We start from the raw sequence: 27,252 nt of genomic DNA, 5'->3' as shown, positions 1-27,252 counted from the left end.
TTCTGTCAAAATGATTGTCTTTCTAATGTTTTAAGAAGCTTAATAGCATGCTTCAGCTTTTCAGTGTTTATCTCTGAGATGTGATGACCCCATGGAAAGCATTCACTGGAAAACTATATAAGAAAGGCCTTCAGTGGGAGTTGATGTTGGCCACAAACCAAAAGTAAAGACTGAGACACTGTGGGATAGAGATGATTTGTCTGCTGACAGCTCAGTATCTTACAAAAGTCCCTAAGCACCAAACCAGTTGAACAATGCTAAAGTATTGTTTGATACAAGCCTTTAATTGTGAGTGCTCACTGCAGGATGGCTCGAGGAGCCTATGGAAAGATGGTCTGTGTGTGCTGGATCCAGGTTTAGAAGGTGCATGGTAAGGTGTACCAGCTTAGGCTTAGCAGGAGCCCAGCACCTGGCACTGGACTAGACTGACATCTCCAAATGGGAATTTTGCCACCGGTTTCAATGAACACAAGAAATGACTACACTTGAGCATGCACAAAAATAAGCTGTTATTGACTGAAGGCTTATAGTCAATTGTCTTGCTCTGACATATTTTGCTTTCCACAGTAAATAAAGCAGATTTGATTGTAAACCATTCACAGGAGATGAGGAACAATCAGGGCCGGACACTGAACAATAGGAGTTCTGAGAAAATAGTGATTTCATACATTGGCAGTTGTTGTTATTTTCTGAAAATGAGTGCAGATGTTTTACTGTGCTGAAATCACTCAAGACTTTTATGGCAGAAAGAGGACACGGAGTAAATAAACTGGTGACAGGTATAATGAAAGGCATTCCATTTATTTGCCTGTTCAGAGCTAGTTTATTCAAGGGAGCCCTGTTTTGCCTACCACAGGCAAATCCTTGAGACCATCTTGGAGTATCTTCCTGGATAAAAAGAATTGTGCAAGATCATTTAACAAGCCCAAGACTTCTGGATGACAATCAAATGGATTACTTAATTCTTTATAAGCAATTCCTAGAAAGCATCAGTTCCCAGAAAAGACATATATGAAGGCTCTGCTCTTTATTTACTGGTAGGGAAACACAAGAGCTGTGCCTCCAGTAGTGAAGTGAACGTCATTTGAATTGTTCTCAGTGCTGTTGCCAATAAAAGTGTCCAGATATCACTGCACATCAGCCAGACAAGGGTCAGGAGGTTTGCAGGCCTATAGGAATGGCACAGATCACACACTTTTCCTCTGTCAGTAAGTTATCTTCCTGTATAAGCCAATACATTTGGGTTAGGATCAGTCCCTTGAGCTTTTTCCTGTTCAGTGAAGGCTGCCAGATAGCTCTGAGTTGCTGGGACCACCTTCTCCTCCAATGCCCAGCCAACCTGGCAAAACCCTTCCCTGCACTGCCCTCCTGGCAGTGGTGGGTGAGGGGGTGCTGGGGTCAGTATTGGGATCACTTCCAGCCATATTTGCTCTGGAGCACCAGGACAGTGCCACTCTGAGCTGTCATCCTTCAGGACAACTCTCTTGAGGTTCAACAGATCCCTCAGAAGCACCAGTGATGGGAGGTGGAGGCATTCAGCACTCACAAGGTGCCACCTTTACCCAGTGCAAGGTCTGTGCTTACCTTGTCAGTCTGCACAAGGCAAACCAGGTGAGACAACTTCAGCTTCACTTGGACCTGCTAACACACGGGGAAGATAGATGAGGTCCTCAGGGCTTATCTCTGTCAGTTCACATTTATTAATACTTTGCTTTGCCTTCACTGGGATTTTACCTCAGGTTAATTACTCTGTATTTGCTAATGCCATGTAGGAACACGCATCTTTTTCCCCCGGTGAAGAGAAGCTGGATCCAGAGAAGAGCTCACTTTTCCTGCAGCTTGCTGGGGCACTGGCATCTTTGTCTTTCAAAAATGCAGTTGGAAAAAAAACCAAAACCATTCTCACAAGGCTGTTGCTGCAGGAGAGGATTCACACCCTTTGCCCCCAGGCACCAAGCAATGCTGCTGGAAACCAGCTTTGTACCTATCCCTGGTATTTATTGTGATCAGACTTTCAAGTCCTCCACCTTTCCTAAACACAAAATACCCAGAAAAAGAGTTTTAGAGAGAACTGCAAGACAACCTTTCGCTCAAAGGGAGGCATATGATAACTTCAGCTTTTGTTCTTGTGACCTGCCCTTGCAAGACTGAAAAGAGCTTTGAGCACACACCCAGGAGAGCAGGAAATCTCTCCCAGGGATCACTTGTAAAATAGCCCAGTTTGAAAAACATGCTGCAGAAAGAATGAAGCCTGACTGCAAAGGAGAGCGGGGTTTTTTTTTCACCCATGAATAGGATTTCGAACTAGCAGCCAAAGTGAATCATTATACATCCTTGCCATATGCCACTTTCAATCAATAAGGCCTTATGCTCTGCTAACAATCATCCTAAACCATACCTATTAACAAGAATGCACATTTTTGTAGTAATATTCCATGCACGTCACGGCACACAGACTGCAAACAGTCGAGAGCGATCACAGCCGAAGGGAGATGGCTTCTGGAGCGACGTGTGGACACACACCACACTGTAGAGGCTGCCACTCTTACACGTGTGGGCTGCCTTTCTGCTTCTTGCTCCTACAGTCTGATGGGGTTTTTTTCCTCTCTTTTAGGCACAGTCTTGCTTGATGACCCAGACAGTTTATTTCCTGATGGCCCAAGACTTCCTCAGAAGCAGCTGATGCTCTGAGGATAAGGAGCAGCAATAGCCACGGGGAATGAGATATGGCTACAACAGGACCCCTTCAGCTTGGAGGGAGATGACAGCAGTCATCATGAACTAATCATCACTATGATGAGTTCACACCTGAACTAATCTCTCCTTGAAGATATGAAAACCTGCTATAAAAGAGACACAGGTTTTGAAGCATGTGGTGCAGGAGCAGGAAGCACAGACTTCATTTCCTACTGAAAACAGGCCACCTCTGTTTCCCACCTGCTGTTTCTATCTACTTAACATTGCAAACTCCTCCTGAGGGTTGTCGTTTCTCCAAAAATACTGAGCTTGCTGCAGCAGTTATTGACTGAAATGCCGCAGTTTGAGCTGCTCAGAGCAGCCAAGTCCTACACCATGGGCACGAAGCTCTCGGCAGGTTCACCCCAAAAAAGCAGAAATCTGTTCTTGGGCAGGTCACCTGTGGCTCCCTTGTGAGCCAGTGGAGAGCCAGTCAATACTGTTGATGGAGGCCACAGTGATTCATCTCTTCCTAAAGGAGATGCTTAAAACAGAGCAGATGAATGGCATAATAAACCCACCTATTTCTCCTTAATAAACTTTCCTTCTCCATAATAAACTTTCCTATTTCTGCCTGGAAAGCCCAGCATGACAGCTCCCACTTAGAAATCTACTCTGTAAATACCTAAAATGAGTTGAGCCTAATCCCACCACCACCCTTAAGACCTTCCCCTGCCCTGGTGCTCTTGGTGCACCTCAAGCATTTGGTGGTGCAGCTCTCCCTGTACCCCACAGTGCACAGAGATTTCCAGCTGGACTGAAGGATGCCACAGCAGAGGGGCAGTCCCAAAACTCAGGTAGCTGAAACATTCCACCCCTGAGCAACAGCTCACAGCCCCTGTGTGCCCCTAAGACCCCAAGCCCCCAGTTCCATGCATGGGCCAGAGCCACAGCACTGTGTGAGCTGAGATTGCACAGCCCTGGGTGCCTGGCAGCGCAGAGCTCCACACAGACTACACAAAGTCCTGATGACTAAGGATCCTGGATTAGTGGAGCATGTACTGTATGGCAAGTCCTGATACAATGGCCTTCAGATGCTACCACATCAAAACCCCTTCTATCTTCCTCTCAAAGAGTGAACTTAAGCTTTGCTTATTCCTGTTTTACATCTAAAGGCTGTTTCTGCAAGCCTTGTGTAGATAATTGCACATTGTCTATGTGACACTCTTCCTGAGTAATCCTTGTGTGTTTTACAGGGTTCAACATAAAAAATTGTTGCTAATCAAAAGGCATTGCTGCTCAGATGTTTCTGCATTGCAAAATAACCCCCAGTCAATCAAAACTCCTTCAAACAACCCCTTTCTATGCTTTCTGCTTTGCAACCTTGTTTCCTGTGGGCGAAGGTGGGAAAGGAGAACGTGCTTACCTTTGAGCACAAAACTGTGCAACTTTGGGTGTCAGTGATACCTCCAAAATATAGCTGAGGTGCTACAGTGCCCTTTTTCTGGCTCTCTGTGCAAGTACAGATCCGTAATAGCATCATCTGTCGCAAAGATTTCACTTTGTTTCTTCCTCTCTGACACAGTATGCACCCATTGAATGGAGAAATCCTTATTCCTCACACAGTTCTTCTTGCCTTTGATGAAGATTTGCAATCCTGGAAGGACTGTGCAAAGTTAATTCTACTAATTTATCATAATTGCAGATATTAATGATGTACAAGATACTGGATCCAGAACCAGAGAACTGGCCAAACTGCTGCAGTCTATTTTATGTGTGAAGTAAATATATATGATCAAAGGGTTACTTCTGGCTTGAAAAGGCATTAATACTACTAACTGTGATGGTGTTCACAGGGGTCTGAGGATGAGGGAAGAGACAAGAATCTGACTCTATGTTTTAGAAGGCTTGATTTATTATTTTATGATCTATATTATATTTAAACTATACTAAAAGAATAGAAGAAAGTGTTTCATCAGAAGGCTAGCTAAGAATAGAAAAAGAAGAATGATAACAAAAGCTTGTGTCTCGGACAGAGAGTCTGAGCCAGCTGGGCTGTGATTGGCCATTAATTAGAAACAACCACATGAGACCAATCCCAGATGCACCTGTTGCATTCCACAGCAGCAGATAACCATTGTTTATATTTTGTTCCTGAGGCCTCTCAGCTTCTCAGGAGGAAAAATCTTAAGGAAAGGATTTTTCATAAAACGTGTCTGTGACAATTAATATCAGCTGAACAAATTAAACCACATGTTTTTGTTTAAGTGTTTAGTGTAGATGTTGACCCTATGGCATCCTCTCCCTTCTTTTGAACATCCACAGACACTTTAGAGATCTTTAGGAATGAGAGCAGTCAAGGTGGGCAGAAAATAAATTTTGCCATCACAAGAATGCTCAAGACCATAAGGGATGAAATCTCAAAATCACAGGCCCAGAATCCAATCCCCACAATGACAAAAGCAGAGAGTCCCATCTAGTTTCACATCTGGAAAACACAGACAAACACCTCCTAACACGCTTGGCTGCTGTTTCTGGCCCATGCAAGATGCACCTGCTCCCAAAGCAGCCCTGCATCCCAGGGGATCCTGTGAAGGCATGGATGGGGGTGTACCTTCCTTATGGTAAAGCCAGCAGATGGCTTTACTGGGGCTGAGCAAACAAGGTGGTGGATATTTCACACAGAAAGGCTCCTTTTACATGACTTTAAAGGGTTGTGGCTGGTTGAAGGATGGATTCTGATTTGCCCGTGGCCATTTCTCCCTGTGGTGTCCCCAGGCAGGGCATGCTGAGTATTTGGGACTCAGGGCTGCTTCCTCACAGGTGTCCTCTCTGACTTTGCAGGAAGGATGGCACCCATTGAGATAATGATTCCATTTCTCCACACTACACCCAGAAATGCAGCTCCATCTCCTACATTAGTGTGTTTTTTCAGACACAGCCACTGGGACTGACTCTGCACGGACATGTTGGGCTGCATCCAGAGCAAACTCAACTCCCTGAGCTGCAGCTAATTAGAAAGTGCTTCCAGTGGGTGAGAGAAGAGCTTCAGCCAAACTGTGATCTCCAGCCAGACTTCAAATCCACACCCCCAGTAACAGCACAAGTGTGTTTCCTACCCTGTGCAGACATTTATTAGTGTTTGTGTGTTGTCAGTTTTTTCATCCCTCATTTCCCTTTAAGTAGTTTTATTTTTCCCAGTCAATAAGAGTGATTTTATTGTTCTTAATTAGATTTCTTTAGGTTTCCCATAGTAATTAATGCACTTTTCTTCGGCAGTATAACCTATTACAGTAGTTAAAATATTAAATCATGACTGTTGCCAGATGTAAAGGAACAAGAAACATAAGTTTTTCAATAACCACTTTGTCTTCATCTTTTGAATTAGTTTGCAGCCTGCTTTACATTTTTGGATAAGTAATAAGATTTGTTGATTTGAATGAAGAACAATATAAAAATAAATTGCATAGTACTTTTAATTACATAGTCTTAATTTTTTGTGGTGACACTCCAGGCTCTCATATAATGTTGTTTAATGTTTACATCTCTTTATTGATTTGATAATTTAGATACAGAAATGTGGTTTAATTTGCAAATTTCTACATTCATCGTCGGGGTGCTGTGCTCATTAAGGAATCAGGGGAATTGTGCATTTTCCCCCATCTCCTTCACACACACACAGAGGGATGGATGTTCTATATTTGCTTTTTATTAGGCAGCAAAGCTCAGCTACAGAGATGTTTTTCTTCTCCACTGTTGTGTGACCATGAACCTCCCCGTGTTGGACATTCCAGACCAGGGGGCTCAGTGTGAATGGGCTGCTGTTGAGTTTGTGAGGGCCCCCAGGATGAGGTGAGAGATGAGGGAATCTGACTCCATGTTCTCAGAAAGCTGATTTTATGATATTATTATTATATTATATTATATTATATTATATTATATTATATTATATTATATTATATTATATTATATTATATTATATTATATTAATGCTATACTAAAACTATACTAGAGAAAGAGAAGGATACAGACAGAAGGCTTAACAAGAATGAATAACAAAAACTCGTGACTGACTCCTCGGAGTCTGACACAGCTGATGGTGATTGGTCACTAAGTTAAAACAATTCACATGGAACCAATCAAACATGCACCTGTTGGTAAACGATCCCCAGACCACATTCCAAAGCAGCAAACACAGGAGAAGCAATCAGATAATTCTTGTTTTCATTCTTTTCTGAGGCTTCTCAGCTTCCAAGGAGAAGAAATCCTGGGGAAGGGATTTTTCAGAAAATGTGACAGTGAGACAGTGACAGGCTGCTGCTCCAGGGAGCCCCTATTTGGGGACTGCTTGGCTGTGGTTGAAGATAGTGGTGGGCAGGGGACACATCAGCCTTGGTGGGCTTTTATCTTCACCTGGGAAGTCAAATACCCTCAGAGAACTGAGAGGGGTTTGAGTCCACCCTCCCCACTGCAGAGGGCATGGTGGGAGCAGATCTTGCAAAACTCCACAGGGAATGTGGGATGAGCCCCAACATCTCTAACCCACCTCTTCACTCACCCCAGCTCTCCTGGGATGGGGCCTTGGACATCTCTCCATCCTACCCCAGGCACTGACAGCCCCCTGGCTGAATTCCCCCTCTGGAAACTGAGGTGGTGGTAGTTTAGGTTTAGTGCTCCAAGCATACTTCAGAGTTTCTACAAGTTAAGCAAAATTAAACTTTTCTTTCAAAAATCCATCACCACAAAACTGTTTTCCCCTCCTCTTCATTAATGATTTACTTCTGTGGAATAAATGCACCAACTGAGGACAGAATCATTATTAAAATCTCAGTTAACAACACAATATTACTTTGGTCCTTTCATTTCCTCCGCTATTATAAAATTCAAGATTCATTTCACTTATTAATATTAGCAATCTATTTTTTTTTAATTTTGATCAGGCACAAATTAAAAGAGGAATGATATTATGGAACTGGCACTAGAACTTATTCCTTCTTACTCTTTTTTGTAAAATTTGCTTTCCCCCTTCCATCAGTTATTTCTTTGCATCTAATACTGCCTTCTTTTGCACTGATATTCTGGGTTACTTCATTTGATACCTGGCATTACTCCCATGGAAGTCAACTGGAAGGGGCCCAAGAGAATTTATTGGAAGGTGATTAAAATTAAGGGTCAATGAAAAGAAAGGCTGGCACATGGGTTTGGGAGCAAGGGAGCTGCACTCTGGTCTGAGCCCTGCCATGAAATTGCTCTGTGACTCTGTGCAAGTCATTTTATTTCTCTCTTCTGCAGTTTCCATGTGTTTAAAATAGGAGCAGGAGTGTTTGCTGCTCATTGTGGAAGTCTCCCAGCAAATAAAACATGAGGTATCAGGGCTAACTGAGCAGGCAGGCACAGACCCTTCTCTCAGGAAAGCTGAGCAGCAGCAGACAGTGAGGACAGGGCAGAACACAGACACACTATTTTTTTGAGGGCTTACAAATTGCTCCTGTTCCCTTTATAACTGATCATTGTTGTTGGGCTCTAATGAGATTTCCCTTGTGCCTCTGTAACACTAAATATAACCTGTGATATTCCTCATGTGAGCATCTCCTTGTGAAAGAAAAGCTGGATTTTCAATCCTTTAGAATAACCAGCTTCTCCAGTTATAGCACACGTACTTCTCAGCTTGATTCTGTGCCCCCACAATCCTGGGAGCTGCACATCAGCTCAATATGCATTTGATTGCTCTTGCAATCCTCTTGATTACAAACAGGGGATTGCTATTGTGGCAGGACTTCCCAAAGGCTGAAGAACTGAATTCCAGTGATTTCAGTGGCAACTGGAAGAAATAGGAAAAAAAATCAGATGGATAAATCCCTTTAAGAGGCTCCCAGTACAATCAACAACACCTCAATCCCTGAAAGAGCTTTGTCTAACAACTCCCTGCAGTGCCAGCTCCAGGAGAGCCTGTGGGAATATCCCTGAGCTGAACTATCCAAAACACTGGGAATTTTTCCTGATCTTTTACCTGTGTTGCTCCTGCTGCAGCTGAAGCCCATTATTCCCCTATTTGCAGAAGGTACAAGGACACATTGTGCCACTTTGCATCAGCCTTGCACACATTTGGCAACTTGTTTTGTCTCAGCTCAGTCCCCTCTTCGGGCCACACACTTCTCTCTCTCAGCTTTACCTCAATGGCAAATGTTCTACACCTCCAGCCACTCCTCAGGCACCTCTTTGGGCTTTTCTCAGATGCTTCCTGAGGTGAGGAAATTGTCCTTGAGCCAAGACCATTGCCAAGTGAAATGGAGAGGTTGTCCCATGTCTTCTGCAGTGGGCCCCTCAGAACAGGCATCCCAGGAGAGCTCCTGGATTTCTGCAGCACTGGGTTTGTGCTGTACTCCCAAGCATCACAGTCCTGCATCTTTTCCCCCATGGCAGAGGCCTGGCCAATTGCTCTTCATCTTGCATTTGAGAAATTGATTTTAACTCCCCTGCCAGGGAGTGCAACATTTTAATTACTTCTGTGGATAAAGTCTGTTGTTCCCATTCTGATCTGGACTTAAGAGATAAGTAAAGCAAAGCCTATCAGAAATTCTGCAGAATCTTGAGCTGGAACCCAGGATAGCAGAATACCCCAACTAGTACCTCTGCCATATGTCCTTCACCCTTCTCATCCTTGCCTCAAGCTATCCTTGGTTTTTTTTGGGTTTTTTTAAATCTTCTTTATCCTCCATTTTTTTTTTAATTCTTTTCTCACCTGGTATTAGTAGCCACTTGCAACCATTTGAACAAATGTAGGTGAATAATTAAGGGTCTGTGCACCGTCCCCCAGCACGGATAGGCCACAAGAATAGGAAACAGATTGTTTGCATCCTGTATTACTGATAATTTCCCAGCTGCCAGTGCCTGTTTCTCAACACAAATGAGTGGCAAAAATAAAGGACAATATCAGTGGCCTTTGGGAGCAAGAGAGGACTGGATGCATAAAGGCCCAGGAAAGTCAAGACATAAAATTCAGTCTTCCTTACAAAGGACCTAATCCCTATTTAGGGAGCACCAAGACACCTACAAATAGATAAAAACTTGAGGCTGGCTATAAAAATATTTCTGTTTCATTCGTCTGAAATCCACAGAGAGGCACTACTGATGCCAAGAACCCATAATAATACCCTGGCATCACAACCTGCAGGGCTGTCTGCTCTCACTTGTGAATACATTTATCACTGATAATGTGCCAAAATGTCCAAGAGCTGAATCCTGGGAAGGAAAGCAAGTTCTCATAGGCATGATTGGGTGCAGCAGGACTTTTTCTGCATCTGTACTGGCAATGTGTCACTCTCACCTCCCTGCAAAACTGATGGAGCAGTTACTGGAATCTTAACAGAATAGTTTTTACACTTCATATTTGTTATGACACATGGAATGTCCTATGCAGAAAGTGCACTGACACAGCTTGGCAAGGAAGAGTTGGTAGGCAGGTAAAGAGGCAAGACCAAGGTGGAAGAACATGAAAGCCAGAAATGGTTTGGATGAGTCCATCAGAGAGCTCTTCAGCATCCCAGTGATCTGCAATGCAACTGGGAGGGATGGATCCAGAGGAACCCCCCAGAGCTGAAGAGTGGATGATAGAGATGTTGGCATGGGGAGTCCATGGACTTTAGCAAGGAAATTTAGCCCCTGAGATATGGGTAAGCAGCCAAGGGATGGAGTGAGGGTCATGCTTCCCAACCAGAAATAAAAGGAAGGGGCAAGAGAATTGGATTGTTTGATTTTGGCAGTATGAGGAGAGACAACCTTCCCATGTGAAAAAGCTGGAGAAGAGAGAAAAGGAGGAATTGTTTCCCATGTGCTCAGTAAGGACCAAATTACATCAGGAAAGGCTGAGGTTACACAGGAGGAAAAAAGTTCTGCAGGTGAAACTCTTAATGCCCTGGGAGGCTGGAGCACTGCAGGAAGAGGTTGGATGAGCATTTACCAGAAATGCCATAGGTCAATCAACCACTGCCAAGGGGAGGAGGATGGATGGGATGATATGTGAAGATCCCTTCCAACATTATCTCCCTGCTTGCACACTGCCAGGATGTGGGATGAGCTTTGTCCAGGAGGGTTACACCAGCATTCCCACACAAGACAGGCACTTTACAGTATAAAAGCCAACTCTGCTCTCAATAAAGAAAAAAAGGAAAACTACCTTGTTATAATGTCCAATTCATTACTCAATACCATGTAACACAATAATGTTGCACTTTCAATCTTGCTGCATCTGCCTTGCTCTATTTATACTGTGGTCTTGAGTGTTTATCATCTCCTGCTAATGGCAATAGAGGATTTGCCACAAAAACTTAATTATTTGCCTTCTCTGAGAGGGTATTTTTCCTGATTAAAGCCTTCCTGAGAGCAAGGCAGGAAGCACTCAGCCCCACCGGGCATTCTTATACCCTAACCACTGAAATCTGGGACAAAGGCCAATAATCTGGGACAAACTCTAAAAATACACCAAACACTCCAGGACATATTTTATTGGTCCTTCCACACATGCCTTGAGTGTGTCAGGAGGCACAAGGCCACAGGTAACAGTGAAAGTTAACCCTGCAGTGCAGTCCAGCTGGCAGCAGCAGGGATATGGATGATTTTCTTCAGCAGAGCCATTTCAAAGGGACATGGCACCTCTGTAAGAAACTTTCCTGTTGTTAAATCTTAATTGCAACCAGCTTAAAAAGCCTGAATTGAGCTTTTTAAATAAAACAGTGGAATTTGAAAGATATTCTTCTGCCAACTGAACACCTGGGGAGAGAGGAAGGCGAGGGAGGGAGAGATGACAGGCTTTGGCTCTAGGCTGCTGTAGCCACCATATGTGCTTTAAAAGACCTGCATTGCATTTCCAGGTAAAACACCAACACCTGAACACAATATGGGTGAAAACTCCTATCCTCTTTCACAGGGGATGGTGACTTCAGCAGAAAAGGTGGAGGGGCAGTCTGAGGGCTCTCCTCACCCTGCAGCTTCAAGGGCTGTTCTATTCCCAGGCACTTTTTCAGGTGCTGCAAAACCCCAGAGGTTCTGCTGGCAGCCACCCAAAGGCAGGCAGCACTTCAGGCTGCCCTGACCTGGCTCAAACACTCTCCAAGCCCAGCACAGGTTTCACACCCTGCCCTGCCCCAGGCAGTGTCAGCAGCGTGGGCTGTTGTGCACAGCAAAGTGGAACGACCAGGGCACCTCAGCAGCCCCACACCTGCAGTGTCACACCTTGGCTGGCCTCCTGCCAACGATGGGGACATTTTCTATAGCCCTTCTGCTTGTCCCTCTCTTGCAGAGGCTTTGTAGACAGCAAGAATGCCAGCAAAATGATGGACCTGCATTTATTTACCTTCGGCTTTTAATGGAAGGAGGACAGAATGCTTTATGGCCACAGAGCAAGAGATTAATAGATTGCCATTACTGGAGGCTGTCAGTCAATAGGGCTGTCACCAAGAAGTGATTCCAGTGTTACTACACCAATTTGAGAACACATTTTCCTGCCAGGCAACCGGGCAGTCTTAAACAGGAGGAATTTTGCTGCCGTGGCACTTGGTAAACTGTTTGAATGGTCACGTACCATCAGCTGCTAGAAATACCTCCCTTCCACTGAATTTAACCTGCACTCACTTCAGCTGGTTGCAACACATGCTCTAGGAAGTTAGAAATATTTACTTTTTTATGAGCTGCACCTCGTCAATGCTGTTATTTGTATTTTACAGGGAATCTGAGGCAGAGAGCTTAAAAGCCTGAGATGTCTAAAGTAGGATTGTAGTTTGCTTATCTCTCTCTCTCTCTCTCTCTATATATATATATCTAAACTGTGCTTTTCCTGACTCCTGGTCACTGGCTTCAGAGCAGCCAGAGCTATTGTACCTGAGGTTGAGGGAAGGCCCTCTGTGAGCTGTGAAAGCAGCACAGTCTGGTGTTCCAGGGGAATTTGAATATTGGTTTCTCAACACTAAAAGGCAGAGTAGTGCTTGAGGGCATAAGACAAAGCTGGCAACCACAGCAGCCTTAAGAACAGTGCTTCTCAATGAGGGAAATACCTGAAAGGAACCTCAAACATCAGGCAGTCCTTTAGCACTGTGACCTGGGTTAAAAAAGGATAGAAAATGCAGTCTTTTACCAATTAAACATATACTGTCATTGCAGAATTCGTCATGTGGTGTCCCTTATTGTCCTTGTCTGAGGACAGGGGTCTCCAAGTTGAGTGTGGGTGTGCTTTGGTACCCAGCAAGCTGGCATGACCTGGGGGTATGGACTAGAGTCCAGATTCTCCTTTTTGGGGGCAGGTAACATGCCAATGGCATAGTCACTATCCAGCATCAGCCATCCTCTAGAGCCTTCATGCAATTAAGTTCCCCACCCAAAAGGCCAGACAATCTCTCCTGAATTTAAAGAGGAATAATTATACAACAACTGCTGGTTCCAGTGGTAAAAATAATGAGCTATGCCCCAGAAGTCCTAACAAAATCCATGGATGAGTAAAATGACACTAAAGCTCCGACCTGAACAAAGCTTTGGCACGTGGCTCTGATGCCAGCTGACATGTGCCAGTGGCTGGTATTTACACTCTAATCAAAACAGAGCTGAAAACCAAGGAAAAAGTTCAAATTCTGGGGGACAGCAAAACTGCTGGATTGTGGGCATTTCAGAAACAAATCCCTTTGCTCCGTATATTCCCTGCTAATTTGTCAACATCTGATGCCTTGCTCTTTAGTCTGGAGCTAAGAAAAGCTATCAAAAAATATAGTTTAGGGCCCATTCTGTCTGCTGCATCACTTGCTATTTTTGCTAGCTGCACTGAAGCCAGACTGCAAAGGGCAAATTTGTCAACAAGGGTGGGCTTTTTTAGTGTGAAGCCCAAGGGCTCCCACAGACAGCAGCAGAGACTATCTGCATCCACGTCTGGAAGTTCAGGCTCTCATTTCAAGCTGCTTCAAATATAGAAATTCCAGCAAAGTTAATTGTAGCTGCATTATGGAGAGGTGACAGCAGCGAGTCCTTAGAAAGCTGGGGAAGGTCTAAATCTGCTTCAGTCATGTTCCCTTTGGAGTTAGGCAAATCCACTGGGAGCAGAGGATATTACCCAAGCTGATACTGGGTAAAACCCCTACTGGGAAATTTGGCCAGTGAGATTTGATTTTGTTGACCACAAAGCAACAGCATTTGTTGAAAATAAGGACAAGGCTCTTTAGCAAACCCACCTTTTCTCCACCTGTTGAGAACTGTGCAACATCACCCTGCTGTATCAACTGGTCTGTGCTTTTAAAAGCTCCCTAATTCTGCTCACAGCTGAGAACTTGCCTTACTGTTATATTAAGAAACAGCTCCATGGTGTGGGTTGGTTATTACAGGGAAGCACTTAATTACAATAAAATGTGTAGTTAAAGTGACAATTTATTTACTCAAGGTTATGAATATAAATTGGTTTTTCTTACCCATGCATTTTAAAACGGGGAGGTAGAGGCTGGGATCCCAGGAGTTTCTTTAGGCTGGGGGTGATTTTCTGCAAGTAGCTTTAGGGACCAATGTGAAAAGTGAAGCCTGTGAACCAGTTTGCTGCCTTGAGGCCACAGCACACAGCTCCCACCTGTTGCAAATAATGTGAGTTTTGCTTAAGAAGTCTGGAAATGGGTCCCTTTAATTGCACCAGGGCTCTGTAACCTGCAGTGAACCAACGCTGAGCTGAAAAATAAATCCCCGTTAGTGAACACTTGAAGAGATAAAGAAAATGCTGGGTCCTCTCCTCCCAGTATTTTCCATGTTTTATAACACCTCTGTCAGTATAAATTTCCATTCCCTGAAGAAATTACACTTCATGAGTGCTACAATAGGATTTTAAGATAAATGACATGCGAGCACTGCAGTTTTCCGCAGGCTTAAGTGATCCAAGTATCTTAATCACGTGCACAGTATCAAAATACATGAATTCGACTTGTTACAGGAGTCACACGAGAAAGATTGAGTGTCATATGAGGCTGCAAAGCACAAACCACCTCAGCTAAAATTTATTTTAGCACGGGAGAGTTTTTTAACTGTTAAGTATAACTATTTAAAAGCAGTCTGAGCTGTGCAGCTCTAATGATAAGTGAAAACAACAAAACCAGCTCTTGAAAGCACTGCTGGTAAGGGCACTTCTTGCAAGCACTGCCTGCTCTGAGCACTTGCTGCCTTTATTCACCACTATTTCCAAAATTCTTGGAAGGCTGATGAAGTTTTTAAGTGTCATCTTGCCAAGGCTGTAACATTATCTCCAGTGACAATACTCACTCCTGGGCATTGGTGTTGCAAGAAGAGAAAACATTTTAGCTTTTTGGGCGGGTAAACACCTCCCTGTGAAACGCCGCAAACTGACACCGCGATATTTTCTGAAAAATCCCTTCACCAGGATTTCTTTTCCTGGGAAGATGAGAAGCCTCAGCTTCTCCATATTTTGCTGCTCTGGAATGTGGTCTGGAGATTGTCTATCCAAACATGTGAATTGCTTTTAATGAATGACCAGACACCATCAGCTGTGTCGGACTCTGAGGAGTCAGTTACGAGCTTTCATTATCATTCTTTTCTAGCCTGCTGATGTATCCTTTCTCTATAGTTTAGTACATTTTAGTATATAATTTATTTTAATATAATATAATATCATAAAATAATAAATCAACCCTCTGGAATTCTCATCTCTCACTTCATCCTGGGGACCCTCACAAACACCACGGCAAACAAGATGGGAGGGTGTGACTGTGTTTACAGAGGTTTGAGGATGAGGGAAGAGACAAGGATTTGATCCTATGTTTTAGAAGGTTTGATTTATTATTTTATGATATATATTATATTGAAATTATACTAAAAGAATAGAAGAAAGGATTTCATTAGAAGGCTAGCTAAGAATAGAAAAAGAAAGAATGAATAACAAAGGTTTGTGTCTCGGACAGAGTCCGAGCTAGTTGATTGTGACTGGTTATTAATTAGAAACAACTTTATGAGACTAATTACAGATCTACTTGTTGCATTCTACAGCAGCAGATAATCATTGTTTACATTTTGTTCTTGAGGCCTCTCAGCTTCTCAGGAGGAAAAATCTTAAGGAAAGGATTTTTCATAAAAGATGTCTGCGACAGGAGGGAGTTTAACAAATGAAACTTCAGGGCGTCATAAACCCCTGGGCAAAAATCCCCCGAGGTTCAGCTCTGGGGGGTGGATCAGCGTGCCTGTGCCACACAGCAGGAGCTGCCCTGGTGCAGGAAGGCCAGGCTGTGCCTGTCCCACCGGGTGGCTTTAGGACAACATCCGAAACGCCCTGGGCGCGTTTCCTCAAAAGCGACGACAGGCGCGTGATGGACGCGCTGCCGAGCCCCTGCCTGCAGAGCAGCCATTCAGGTGCTGTGCAATGGAGCTTTTCATAGCACAGCCAGGATTAAAAATAGGAGCAGGGCTGGCCAGGGAGTGCTCTGAGCCCGGGCAGGGACACAGCCCGAGCGATCCTGTGTTACTCACCCCGCCTGCTCCCCAGGGCTGGTGTTTTCTTGGACCGAGCTAAATGTCTCGTTTTAGCTGATCATGGGGATGCTGGTACAGTGAAACACCAGGTCATATTTTATCACCCCACATATTTCTCCATACTTCAGCCACGTGGTAGCTGTTTGACAATTTATTCCCCAAATGAAATAAACAGAAATATTGACTCATTATTTGCTTTCAAATGAAATAAGCAGCTTTATAGGAAATATTGACACATTATTTGTCACTTCTCTTGAGGCTCCAAATGCATCTTGAGCTGCTGCAGCCCACAGCCAGGACATTTACTTCTCCTTTGACAACTGATTTCCATTCCCTTTTGCATCTTGCCTGGCCTTCTCAGTGATTTTTGCCACAAGCAGGTGACAAACATTTTGGTGACAAAATCAGTCCTCACTGTGTGCAGATTAAGAAGCAACAAACCCAAACCCTACTTGTGTGTTTCTGAACAAACAGTGATCACCACTGACCCGTCCCTTTGACAGACACATCTTATTTTCTGTTCTTGGTTTCACCAGCTGTGTGGCAATATCCACCTTGCTATTTCTGTGCCATAGAACTAGTTCAGAACTTGATCTTTGCGGGCTTTTGCTCTAAAAATTATTTTCTTGAGCCTTTTACATGGCTTTACTAATTGCACTGCCCTTCAGTGCATGTGTTAGCTGTAACTTTTCCCCCCAAGAGTATCGTGTTTAAAGTCACAACCACCGTGCTCCTGCCAACGTATTCCTCTTAACTTACAGGAAACCTATGAATGAGGTATGATACCATGAATGATACTATTAATCACTTTATTGCAACTGCACCCTGGAATCCCATTCACTGTCGAGACCTTGTTACACAAGTGCTGTACGTATATAAAAACAGTCTCCAGCTTCAAAGTGCTTACAAGCCTTTGTAAAAGCCTCCTGAAGTTTTCTGTGAACTTGTTACTGTAAGAAGAAGAAGGAAAAAAATTACATATTTCTTCTTGGAACAAAATGCTTTTCAAACTTTTAGAAGAACGATTCATGTTTATTCTTATCTCCCTCCAGAGGAAAAAGAAAATGAGTTTAGGAATATTTTCAGCCTTAGTCCCCATCGGATGAATTTGAGGGAGCTGACCTGAGATTCACTGCTGTGCACAGCATCCATCCCTGCCACATTCCTCTCTCTGATGAGTCAGTGGACCTCACAGACCCAAAGTCTTGAGAATGACCTGACTTCAGCATCTCCCCCTTCCTCCTCCTTCCCCTTAAGAGTCCTTTGCTGCTCCCTATAGCCATATTATTTAGTTAGAATTAAAATAAAATTGTGGAGAGCGTTCAATTCCTGTAATCCTGGCAATGGAGAAAACCTTATTAACCCTGAAATGGCCTAAGAAAGGATTCTGCTGAGGTGTCCCTTCTGCCCTGGGGACCCTGGACACTGAGCCATTGCTCCTGCTGGATCTTGGGGTCAAGGGGCTGTTGGGCACGAGCAGGGAGCACACATTCCCAGTGTCTGGAAGTGGAGAATTGTTTTTTCTGCAAGGACACTGTTTATTCCTGGCCCTGGTGGGGGCTGTGCTGCCCTCTCCACTGGGAAGGCAAGGAGCCAGAGAATTTCTCCAAGACAATGAGATGGCTTTGCCCCGTGCTACCCCACCCTCCACCCATTCACAGCCCTGCCCTCCACCATTCCCTGCCCCAATCCCCCCCAGCCACCCCCTGCCCTTAAAACCTCCCCCCTCAGCCCCCTCTGCCACCCCCTGCCCCTGTTTGCACTCCCCCCACTCCCTGCTCCTAATGCCCCCAGTCATTCCCTGTCCCTAAAGCCTCTGCCTGCCACCCCCTGCCCCTAAACCTGTCCCCTGCAGCCTCCTGCCCCCAAACCTCACCACAGTCCCCTGTCCCTATCCACACACACTCTCTGCCACCCCCTGGCCTGATCCACTTCCCTGAATCTCACTCCCTCCACCATTCCCTGCCCTATTTGCACTTCCTGCAACCCCTGCCCCTAAACCCCCTAAGCCATCCCTGCCCCATAACCTGTCCCATCCACGCACACCTTCCACCACCCTCTTCCCCTAACCCTTCCTCTCCAAACACTCCCTACAACTGCCCCCCACCCCTAAACCTCTCTTCCTGTCCCCCCTGCCCCTAAATCTCCCCCCTTCTCCTGAACCTCCCCCCTGCAGCCCCTTGCCCCAAAACCTGCTTCTATCCACACTGCCAAATTCTGTCCCTAAATCTCCCCTTTCCCCTAGACTTTCCCCCACAGCATGCTGTCTTCAAACCTGCCCCTATCCACACATATCCTCCACCTTGCCCTGTCCCTAAATCTTCTGCCCCTAAATTTCTCCCACCAGCCCGCTCCACCATCCCCTGCCCTATTTGCATTTCCCCCACTCCCTGCCCCACAGTCTCTTCCTGCCACCCCCATGTCCCTAAACCTGCCCCTGTCCACATACACTCTCTGCCACCTTCTGGCCCTAAATCTCCACCCCCAAATCTCCACTTCCAGGCCCTGCCCCTAAAGCTGCTGCGATGCACACATCCCTTCAGCCACCTTCTGCCCCTAAACCTCCATCCCCGCACAACCCTCTGTTCCTAAACCTGCCCTTATCCATACACACCCTCTGCACACTTTTCCCCTAAACCTCTCCCTCCAGCTCCTGCCCCTACACCCTCTCCCAAACCTCCCACCCCAGCAGTGCCCTGCCCCTATCCACACACACCTCTTTGCCTCTTTATGCCCCTAAATCTGCACTCCTACCTCTGCCCCTAAATCTCTCCTCTGCAGCCCCCTGCCCCTAAACCTGCCCATATCCACACTGATCTCCTCTGCCCCTTTATGCCCCTAAACCTGCCCATATCTACACACACCCTCTGCAGCCCCCTGCCCCTAAACCTGCCCATATCCATGGACACCATCTGCAGCCCCCTGCCCCATATCCACACATACCAACCGGAGCCCCCTGCCCCTAAACCTGCCCATATCCACATACACCCTCCGCAGCCCCCTGCCCCTAAACCTGCCCATATCCACACTGATCTCCTCTGCCCCCTTATGCCCCTGCACCTGTCCATATCCACACTCATCTCCTCTGCCCTCTTATGCCCCTAAAGCTCTCCTCTGCAGCCCCCCGCCCCTAAACCTGCCCACGTCCACACACATCCTCTGCAGCCCCCTGCCCCTATCCACACACACTCTCCCCCTGCCCCTAAACCTGCCCATATCCACGGACACCCTCTCCAGCCCCCTGCCCCTAAACCTGCCCATACCCACACATACCAACCGCAGTCCCCTGCCCCTAGACTTGTCCACATCCACGCACACCCTCGGCAGCCTCCTGTCCCTAAACCTGCCCATCGCCACCCTCTCGGTGCCCAGCCCCGCTCCAGCCGGGGCTCCCCGCGGGCGCGGCCGTGACGGGCAGCGCCGCTCCCCGCTCAGCCCGCGTAGCCCCCGCGCCGCACCGCCCCCTCCAGCCCCTTTGTATCCAACATCCGGGTTTCCCCGCTGGCTCCGCGCTGGCTTCTCCCTTTTTTTAGAAGCCATTTTGGACGCGGTTCAGGTTTTTTTTTTTTTTTTTAATTATTAAAACGAAACCCCAAAACAACAACAACAAAACCCCAAACCCCCATCAAACCTCCCTTTCCCTTCCTCCTCCACGTTGTGGGGTTTATTTTTAATTTCCCTCTCCCTCCTCCCCATCCCGCACATGGCACCTCCCGCCGCGCCCCCGCGCCCGCCGCCCCGCGCAGCCCCGCGATGCCGCGGCCCCCCGCCGCCTCTTCCTCCTCCTCCTCCTCCTCCGGACCCCGCGCCCCCTCCGCCGGCCCTTGCCTGCCGCTCCGCAGCCTCCCGCGATGCGGGGTCCGTACGAACCGCGCACGGTCCCGCTGCTGCCGCCGCCGCCGCCCCGCTCGCTGCCGGCGTGGGTTGCGCGGGGAGGAGGAGGAGGAGGAGGAGGAGGAGGAAGAAGAAGGGGGGGGGGGGGATGCGCGCGTGTGCGCGGGGGAACGGGGGAGCGCGCAACCCGCGCGCGGCTGCGCGGGAACTGCGCGGGAACTGCGCGGGGAGGGGGGGGTGGGGGGGCGTGTGCGCGCTCGCCCCGCGCTGCTGGGGGAGCCGGAGGGGCTGGGTTGGGAGGAGGAGGAGGAGGAGGAGGAGGAGGAGGGGGAAGGGGAAGAGGAGGAGGAGGAGGAGGAGGAGGAGGGGGAGTCGGTGTGTGGTGCACGCCGCGCTCCCAGCACAAAAGCCCAGGGAAAGAAACTCTTGGAAAGCTGGGAGCGAACGGTGGGGCCGGGCAGGAGCAGGTCGAACCGTCCGGGTCTGTTCGTCTCCACTGGATAAATTTTGCAACTGCGGAGGAATTAAATCCGATTTTCTTGTTGTTGTTGTTTTTTCTTTTTTTCTTTTTTTTTCCCACCCCCTACCCCCAAGATTTTTTTTCTTCTTTTTTTTTCTTTTTGAGAGCGAGAGGGAAGGCAGAGCCACGCTTCTCTCCTCCCTCTCTTTTCACGCGCTCGATCTTTTTATTTTTATTTTTGTTTCCCTTGGGGTAGAGGTGCACGCGAGGAGAGGAAAAAAAAAAAAAAAAGTAAAGGACTATGTTTGCTTCGTGGCTGACTTTCGCCGTGCTCTGGGGAACTTTCTGTGCAGGTAAGAGCCTTTCGGCGTGTTTACCTCCCGCTCGGGCTCTCGGTCGCGTCTCCAAATGCAGAATTGAATGGGCCGTGCGGTTATTTGCAGCCACCCTCCAGCACCCTCCGAAGCAGAGCACCCGAGCTGGGGAATCCCCCCACCGCTTCATCGGCTTCATTTCCTTTATTGTTATTATTATTATTATTATTGTTATTATTTTTCTTTTCACTCCCTCTCCCTCCCTCTCCGTTTTCTCCCTGCTCGCAGGACGAGCCTTCCCGTGCTGCTTTTTGTTCCCTCCAGGCAGCCTGTGGGAATTCATGGCAATGTAAACACGGCGCGATCTCGAGGAAACTTTGCAAAAAATGGGCATTTACTTCTGGGGCGGGGGCGTGGGGGAGAAGCCGAGGATGTTTCGGGAGGGGGGGACAAGTTGGGAGCAGCGGGAGGAGACCCGGGGTCGCTCCGGAATGGTGCGGGGTCTCTCAGGTAGTGGCCATGTGTGCGCTCCGCTCCTGCCGGGCTGCGGTTGTGTAACTCGGGGAGGGTGTGGGGGACCCCCCCTCCATCCCAAAGGGACCTCCCCGGTTCCCCTTTTTCCCCCCGGGACTCTGCGATCCCATAGGGTGAGCACGGAACCAGCCTATGGGGGCTGCCTGGCTCCGCAGGGAGCGGGGAGAAAGTTGGGAAAAAGGGGGTGTGTGCTGCGGGGGGCGCCTGGGGAGCATCCCTGCGGAGGAGGCTTTGCGGGCGCAGGAGGGTGTTTATTTTGTATCTTCTTCATCCCGTTTATTTTACGGACATGGGCTACAAACTTCATCTCCAACCTGCGGGGTGCGCGTCGTGCCGGGGGACGCGGGTGGAAGTTCTCCCAAAGCCCGAGCGCGGCCGGGGGAGTTGGAGGGGACCCCGGGCAGCGTTTGGGGACGCGGGGAGGGCTCTCCATGGGCTGGCGGGAGCGGTCCATCGGGGGGGGGCGGGAGCGGCCAGCCCCGCTGTGCTGCCCCCGAGCACCTGAAAACGCGGGCACGCTGGAAATCCCCGCGCTCCCCACTTTCCCTCCTTGTTCTAGTTATTCCTTGTGTTATTGTTATTATTGCCCCTATTCTTTTTTATTACCGCTGCGCTCTCCTTAGGAGAAGCCGGTGCGGCAGCAATTTTGCCTTCCCCCCTCTTGCCTGGTCACCACGACCCCCCCCGGGGCTGAGCCCCCCGCCCGGCTCTGGGCAGTGCCTTGGTGCATCCCTTCCATCATCTCCCGGCCGGGGGGACGCCGAGGGGTCAGGGCCGGGGCTGGGGGGCTGTTTGCGGCCGGGGGGTTCCCGGGGGCAGGGTGCGGGAGGCAGCGATGCTGCAGCTCCGCGATGGGCAGCGGGGGAGTTCCCGGCGGCTTTGGCATCACCCGTGGTGCGGGTGGGGGCCGGGGGGGTTTCCCCGCGGGTGCGGGTCCCGGTGCGGGTCCCCCGGCCCGGGGAAGGCGCTGCCCGGCGGGGCCGCGGGGGGAGCGGGCGCGGAGCCGGCCCCGGGGCGCTCCTGCAGCCGGGCTTCCTTTGTTCCGAGTGCCCATTAAATATGCGCTGCCACCGCCTGCCTCTGCCATTACCCGCCGTGCCAGCGCTTCGTTGTTTTTTTATTTTTTTTTTTAAGTCGCACCGAAAGTGAGTGCGAGTGGCAATAAAAAAAAAAAAAAAAAAGGAGCGGACAATGAAAATTAAAAAAAAAATTTAATTTCTTAGCGAGCAAAGCCAGCTCGGGATTTTTTATCTGATGGCTGGGACACTTGTACGCAGCTTTGTTTGCATGTGTTGGGAAGGGGGATGTGCGGGTTTGTATTTACATAGCAGTGCTGAGGAGAGCAGGTATTTTGGAAGGAGCGGGGAGGGGGGGCTGTGTGTGTGCCAGCAGCATTCCTGGTGCTCGGCGTTGCTATCATCACAACAGCTCTCCTGGCTGGAAAATTCTATTATGTGCATAAAGGAGATTTATGGTCAATGTATTTTCTTTCCATATATCTTGGAATCCTTTTATCTCGGGTGATTCAATAAAAGAGATGGCTTCCGGATTTTTTTTGTTTTTGGTTTTGTTTTTGGGTATGGCGTTGGGTTTTTGTTTGGTTTTGGTATTTAACCTGATCCTATGGCTGTGTGCACAGAGTGGCTGAAATCTAAGTTGGAGGGGGAAAAAAGCAATTGCTTTAAAAAAAACCCAAAACATCCTGAAAGCTTCCTAAATGTATTATGGTATGAAAAAGATAATCTGACAGGGCATACCTGTGCTGAATTTTTCCTCACCCCCCCTGAAAATACAATAAAGAAACCCCAGAAAATGAATATAATTCTGTTTGTTTGGAAAGGTCCTTTTGAATCACTAATCAGTGCATTAGCCATTCTGTAAATCCCTCCCTCTCTTTTAAAGCCTTTCTGCCTTTCTTGTGATATTTATGAGTATTTATAAACGTGATCTTTATTGTCCAGTTTTTCCTAAAGCTGTTCAGTTAAAAAAAACCAAAAACCAAAAAAAAAAAAAAGGAAAACAAGCTGAGATACCCAAAGTTGGAATGTGTTGCCGGGATTCAGAGCACTGGGCTTTGCTCAAAGTATGCCTTTTGTGTGTGTACACGTTAGGGCTCTGTGAAAGTGGTGGGCTTTTCGAAAATCACTTAACCTCCATTGTTGATGCTTCTCATCTCTACCTTGGCTGGATGTAACAAAGCAAGCACGGGCTGCTGTTCTTTCAAAAAAAAATAAATCTGTTACGCTTAGTTTTTTGGAATATTGAGGATTCGTTGAGGAAAACATTATGTTTATTTTTAGCCCTTTGTTTGCAAATTCTCTGCAGCCCAAATGTTCAGAAATCATGTTTTAATCGATGAGCTTGAGAAAATACAGAAGGTGTAAAAGGATTTGTCTTGCAGAATGCATTGCTAACATGCTTTCCAAGCCATTACATTACTTTTATTTAGGTGCAAGTTTAAGTAATGCCATGCAGCAATGAACTGTGCTGCAAATGGATCTGGTCTCCTCTTTCACTGTCTTGTATTTATCCTCTTGTGCTTGAGAAAGGGAATAAAACTGGCTTCATTAGCTTGCTAATTAAACACAATGAAGTGCGTGGCCCAAGGTTAATGGCAATGGCCTTTAAAAACACAAAACTCTTGAACAGGTGTTTAGGATATATATTTTTTTAATCCGCTATCAAATCTAGATAATTATACCACAGACATAACCACTGTCAGAGTTCTGTGGAGAAGAAAATGCTGTGTTAGAGATGCCAGTGATCAGTGCATATTAAATTTTAGCGACATTATTTATAAACACCTCTCCAGGTCCTGCACAACCTGTGGTTTAGCTCCCCCCTCTCCGTTTCGAAGCATCTCCTGCATCCTCCCTTAGGTGCCTCCTGCATTAAAAACCCTGGATCCCTGCACCAGAGTGAGGGTCTAACCCGAGCTGGAGAGTTAACTAAAGTATTTACAGGCTGGAATTTCTGCCATTGCTGGTGCCTTGGAGCAGCCCGTGCGGGCTGGATGCGATGGGAAGGAGCAGCCAATTCAAGCCAGGGGCTCGCAGTGCCCGGTGGAGCTGGAGCTGTCAGCAGCCTCCTGTCCACTCTGCTCTCCATCAGCTCAAACACGCTTGTCAGGCTTTTTTGTGCTCCCTGTGACGCAACAGTTGTGGACCTCCCCTGCTGACACTGAATAGATGGTAGAGAAGAAAGAAGCAAGCCAACCTCACTGGTTTTTCTTCCCCCCCCCCCCACTCCCCTTTCTTTTTTTCTTTTCTGTTTTGTTGTTGTTTTTGTCCTCCTCTCTCCCTCCCGCCATTCTCCCCCATCCCCATGCACACACTCCTTGCTTTGCAGATCAGCCTAGGAGGGCTCCCTGGCTTCTCCAGTGCACAGGTTGAGATGGAAGAGAGCATCTTTTGAAATGTTGATGGTGGGATGATGGGACCGGCCCAGGAATCCTGCTGATGTGCTCTCCATGGTGTGGGTCCTCCTGCAGAAGTGTTGCAGGTGTAAAAGGAACCAAGGGGTGCTTATCTTAAAGAACCAAGGGATGGTTATCTTTATTTATCAAGGGTGAAGGAGGTGGATGGCAGAGATGTTTTGAGGCTGGGCACCTGTGAGGGCTGTGTTTGTGTGCTCTGCCCAAAGGCAAAGTTGCCTGTTCCTAGAAAGCCATGACACCTTTAAAATAAAATAACTAGAAGTCAAAGTTACTCCATTTCTGGGGCCTTGTGGCAGAAGGTGTTTTGGCTGTCATGTTCCAGGACCTGCTCTTAGAAGCATTTCTAAAATTTAGTGTTAAAGTAAAATTTAGTTATAGTTCACCTCGTGGTGCTGCACTAGAATAGTCAGAATTAAGTAGGATTTTAGGAGCACAGGACATTTCAAGCCCCATGAAATGTAAACAGAAATGACCTTTCTATCAAACACACCCAGGACAGTGGTCTAAAAGTTGTGACAGTGTCTTGCTCACCCCTTGCTTCTGGCTCTGCAGAGCCCAGGCAGGGAAGGACACTGATGCTCTGATGTCTCCTTGGAAATCTGTGTGTCCAGCCCTGTCTGCTGGCACTGGAGAAGTGTGGCTGAAATTTGGGAAAGGGGCAGGTAGGGGAGAGAACCTTCTAGAGCTGAGCAGTGATCTAGACCCAAATAAAAGCCCTGATGGGGTTGGGCCCTCAGGCAACTGGAGAAGTGCTCGTGCATTGAGAAAGTCTCATGGAGGCAGCTTGGGCAGTCAGGGTTGGTCGGTGCCTGCTGCAGAATTGGCATTTTCTTGCTAAATGGGCTGGAGGAGTGGTGTCACTGAGGCAGGTGGCTGAGTTTCCCAGGTCCTGGGGTGGGCAGTGGGGTGGGCAGGGAGGTGGGCAGTGGGGTGGGCATTGGGGTGGGCAGTGGGGTGGCAGGGAGGTGCTATGCCTTGGCACCCCCACAGCACCCGTGCTCCAGCGCTCTCCCTGCAACAAAACGTTGTGGGAACTTGGGAAATGGGAACCACGGAGTGTAATCTCTGCTTTAAAGAGGTGTTGTCTTTCTCTTTTATCCCTCCTTGGCCTCTGATTTTAAAACTAGCAGGGGAGTGTGATTTTCCTGCCTGGCCAATAGCACTGCCTGGATCTGAATTATTCAGTGTAGCACTTGGCATTCTGCACCCTGTTCCCACTTAAGCTCTTTTTCGCCTGTTCCTTCATGTGGAGATTTTCACATCAGTGAAATTGGATGTGTTTAAGAGAGGTGTTTGTGGCCGAAGTGTTCACCAGTATAAGCTCTACTCTTCCCCTTCCCTTTCCCCTCCATTAACCATTGAGGATCAACTAATGTCTAATCTCTTCTCTTCATTATTGCTTCATTCTGAAATAATTTTGTATGTCATTAGTCATTTGCTCCTTTAAGGTATATTAGAAAAATGTGCATCACTCCCCCCCCAGTCTTCTTTGTAAGGTTTCTTGGAGCCACTGAAGTCAGAGGGGCAAAGAAGTAAATTAAAAATGAAACACTCTGCATGTGTTCTGCAGACCCAGCACATTTTATGCTTAGATTTGAATATAACTGTTGGTCTTTTTCACCAGTTTCATGTCCTTTTCTGTATCATCTTCCTCCTTTACTATGGTATAGCTTCAATTCAAACTAAAAGTTAAGAGTAGCAATTGTCAGTGTGCACTGTAAAATAATAATATGCTTCCCTCCAGCACACAAGCGCCTCCTATTTTGCCAGTATTTGAATCTTTTACTCTGATTAGGTTATTGCATGTGGCATTGGTCCATTGTGCTACTTAAGGAAAAAAATCTGTTGCTGGTGTCTAGGTGCCTCAGAAAAATACAGCTCCTCTTTTTGCAAAATGCTGTTTGTGTAGAGAGAAGGTGCCTGGCCCAAAACCCCTGAGCAGAGGGGCCAAGAGAGAGAAAATTCTGTCTGCAAGTGCTCCCTGCTGCATCATGAAGTGGCTCAGCCAAGGTCACACCCAATATTTTGTACCTGTACTGAAAGAATAATCTGCATGAAGAAATGTTTCTGTATGGGGTGAAATCTGGCTTAAACCTGAGTGTGCTCTGTCCACTTTATGTGATTTTTTAATTTCTTTTCTTCTGATGACTGTGCTGGATGTGGTTGGTGCATTTTTAGTCTTGGAGAGATCCTTTTCTCTCAGGCTGGGCTGCCTGCAAGCAGGGACTGGCTCATACAGGTGTGCAGAGAGAAATGCAGAGGAAGGAGCAGCCTGATGGTGCCTGGCTGGAGGAGGATGTGAGTGCCCCATGTGAGTGATGAGTTTCTCATCAATAATTCCACGATTTCCACCTTGGTGTGTGTTTCACCTCAGATTCAGTTTCGGGCTTTGGGGGAGCTCTGCTCAGAGGATTGCACAGCCCTGGCTGCAGAGCAGGAGCCAGCCTGGGCCTGGAGCACCAATTTTGCCTTCATGATGGGTTTGGGGTGTACTGAGGAGC

General features: G+C 47.2%; 1 protein-coding gene and 1 long non-coding RNA gene across 3 annotated transcripts in view; one reads left to right on the top strand and one right to left on the bottom strand.

Annotated features, from left to right (window-relative positions):
• Positions 1 to 16,968: 16,968 nt before the first annotated feature.
• On the bottom strand, positions 16,969 to 20,131 carry LOC139590795 (uncharacterized). Its single transcript, XR_011679438.1, has 2 exons — positions 20,002 to 20,131; positions 16,969 to 17,123 (listed from the first exon to the last, which is right to left on the bottom strand). It is a non-coding gene; the product is annotated as an uncharacterized lncRNA (long non-coding RNA).
• ACVR2B (activin A receptor type 2B) overlaps positions 19,517 to 27,252 on the top strand; it is a 113,274-nt gene continuing 105,538 nt past the window's right edge. Inside the window, exons 1-2 of one of the 2 annotated variants that reach the window (XM_071428534.1) lie at positions 19,517 to 19,729; positions 20,724 to 20,820. In XM_071428534.1, coding sequence (XP_071284635.1) covers positions 20,769 to 20,820 — 52 coding nt within the window. In that variant the 5' untranslated portion in view covers positions 19,517 to 19,729; positions 20,724 to 20,768. The other variant, XM_071428532.1, reaches the window with a different exon arrangement.

Source organism: Agelaius tricolor, unplaced genomic scaffold, assembly GCF_023055355.1.
Source record: "Agelaius tricolor isolate 1412-34295 unplaced genomic scaffold, bAgeTri1.0.p SCAF_6, whole genome shotgun sequence".
NCBI lineage: Eukaryota > Metazoa > Chordata > Aves > Passeriformes > Icteridae > Agelaius > Agelaius tricolor.
Note: the sequence above shows the minus strand (reverse complement) of the source record. Positions and strands in the feature narration are given on the sequence as shown.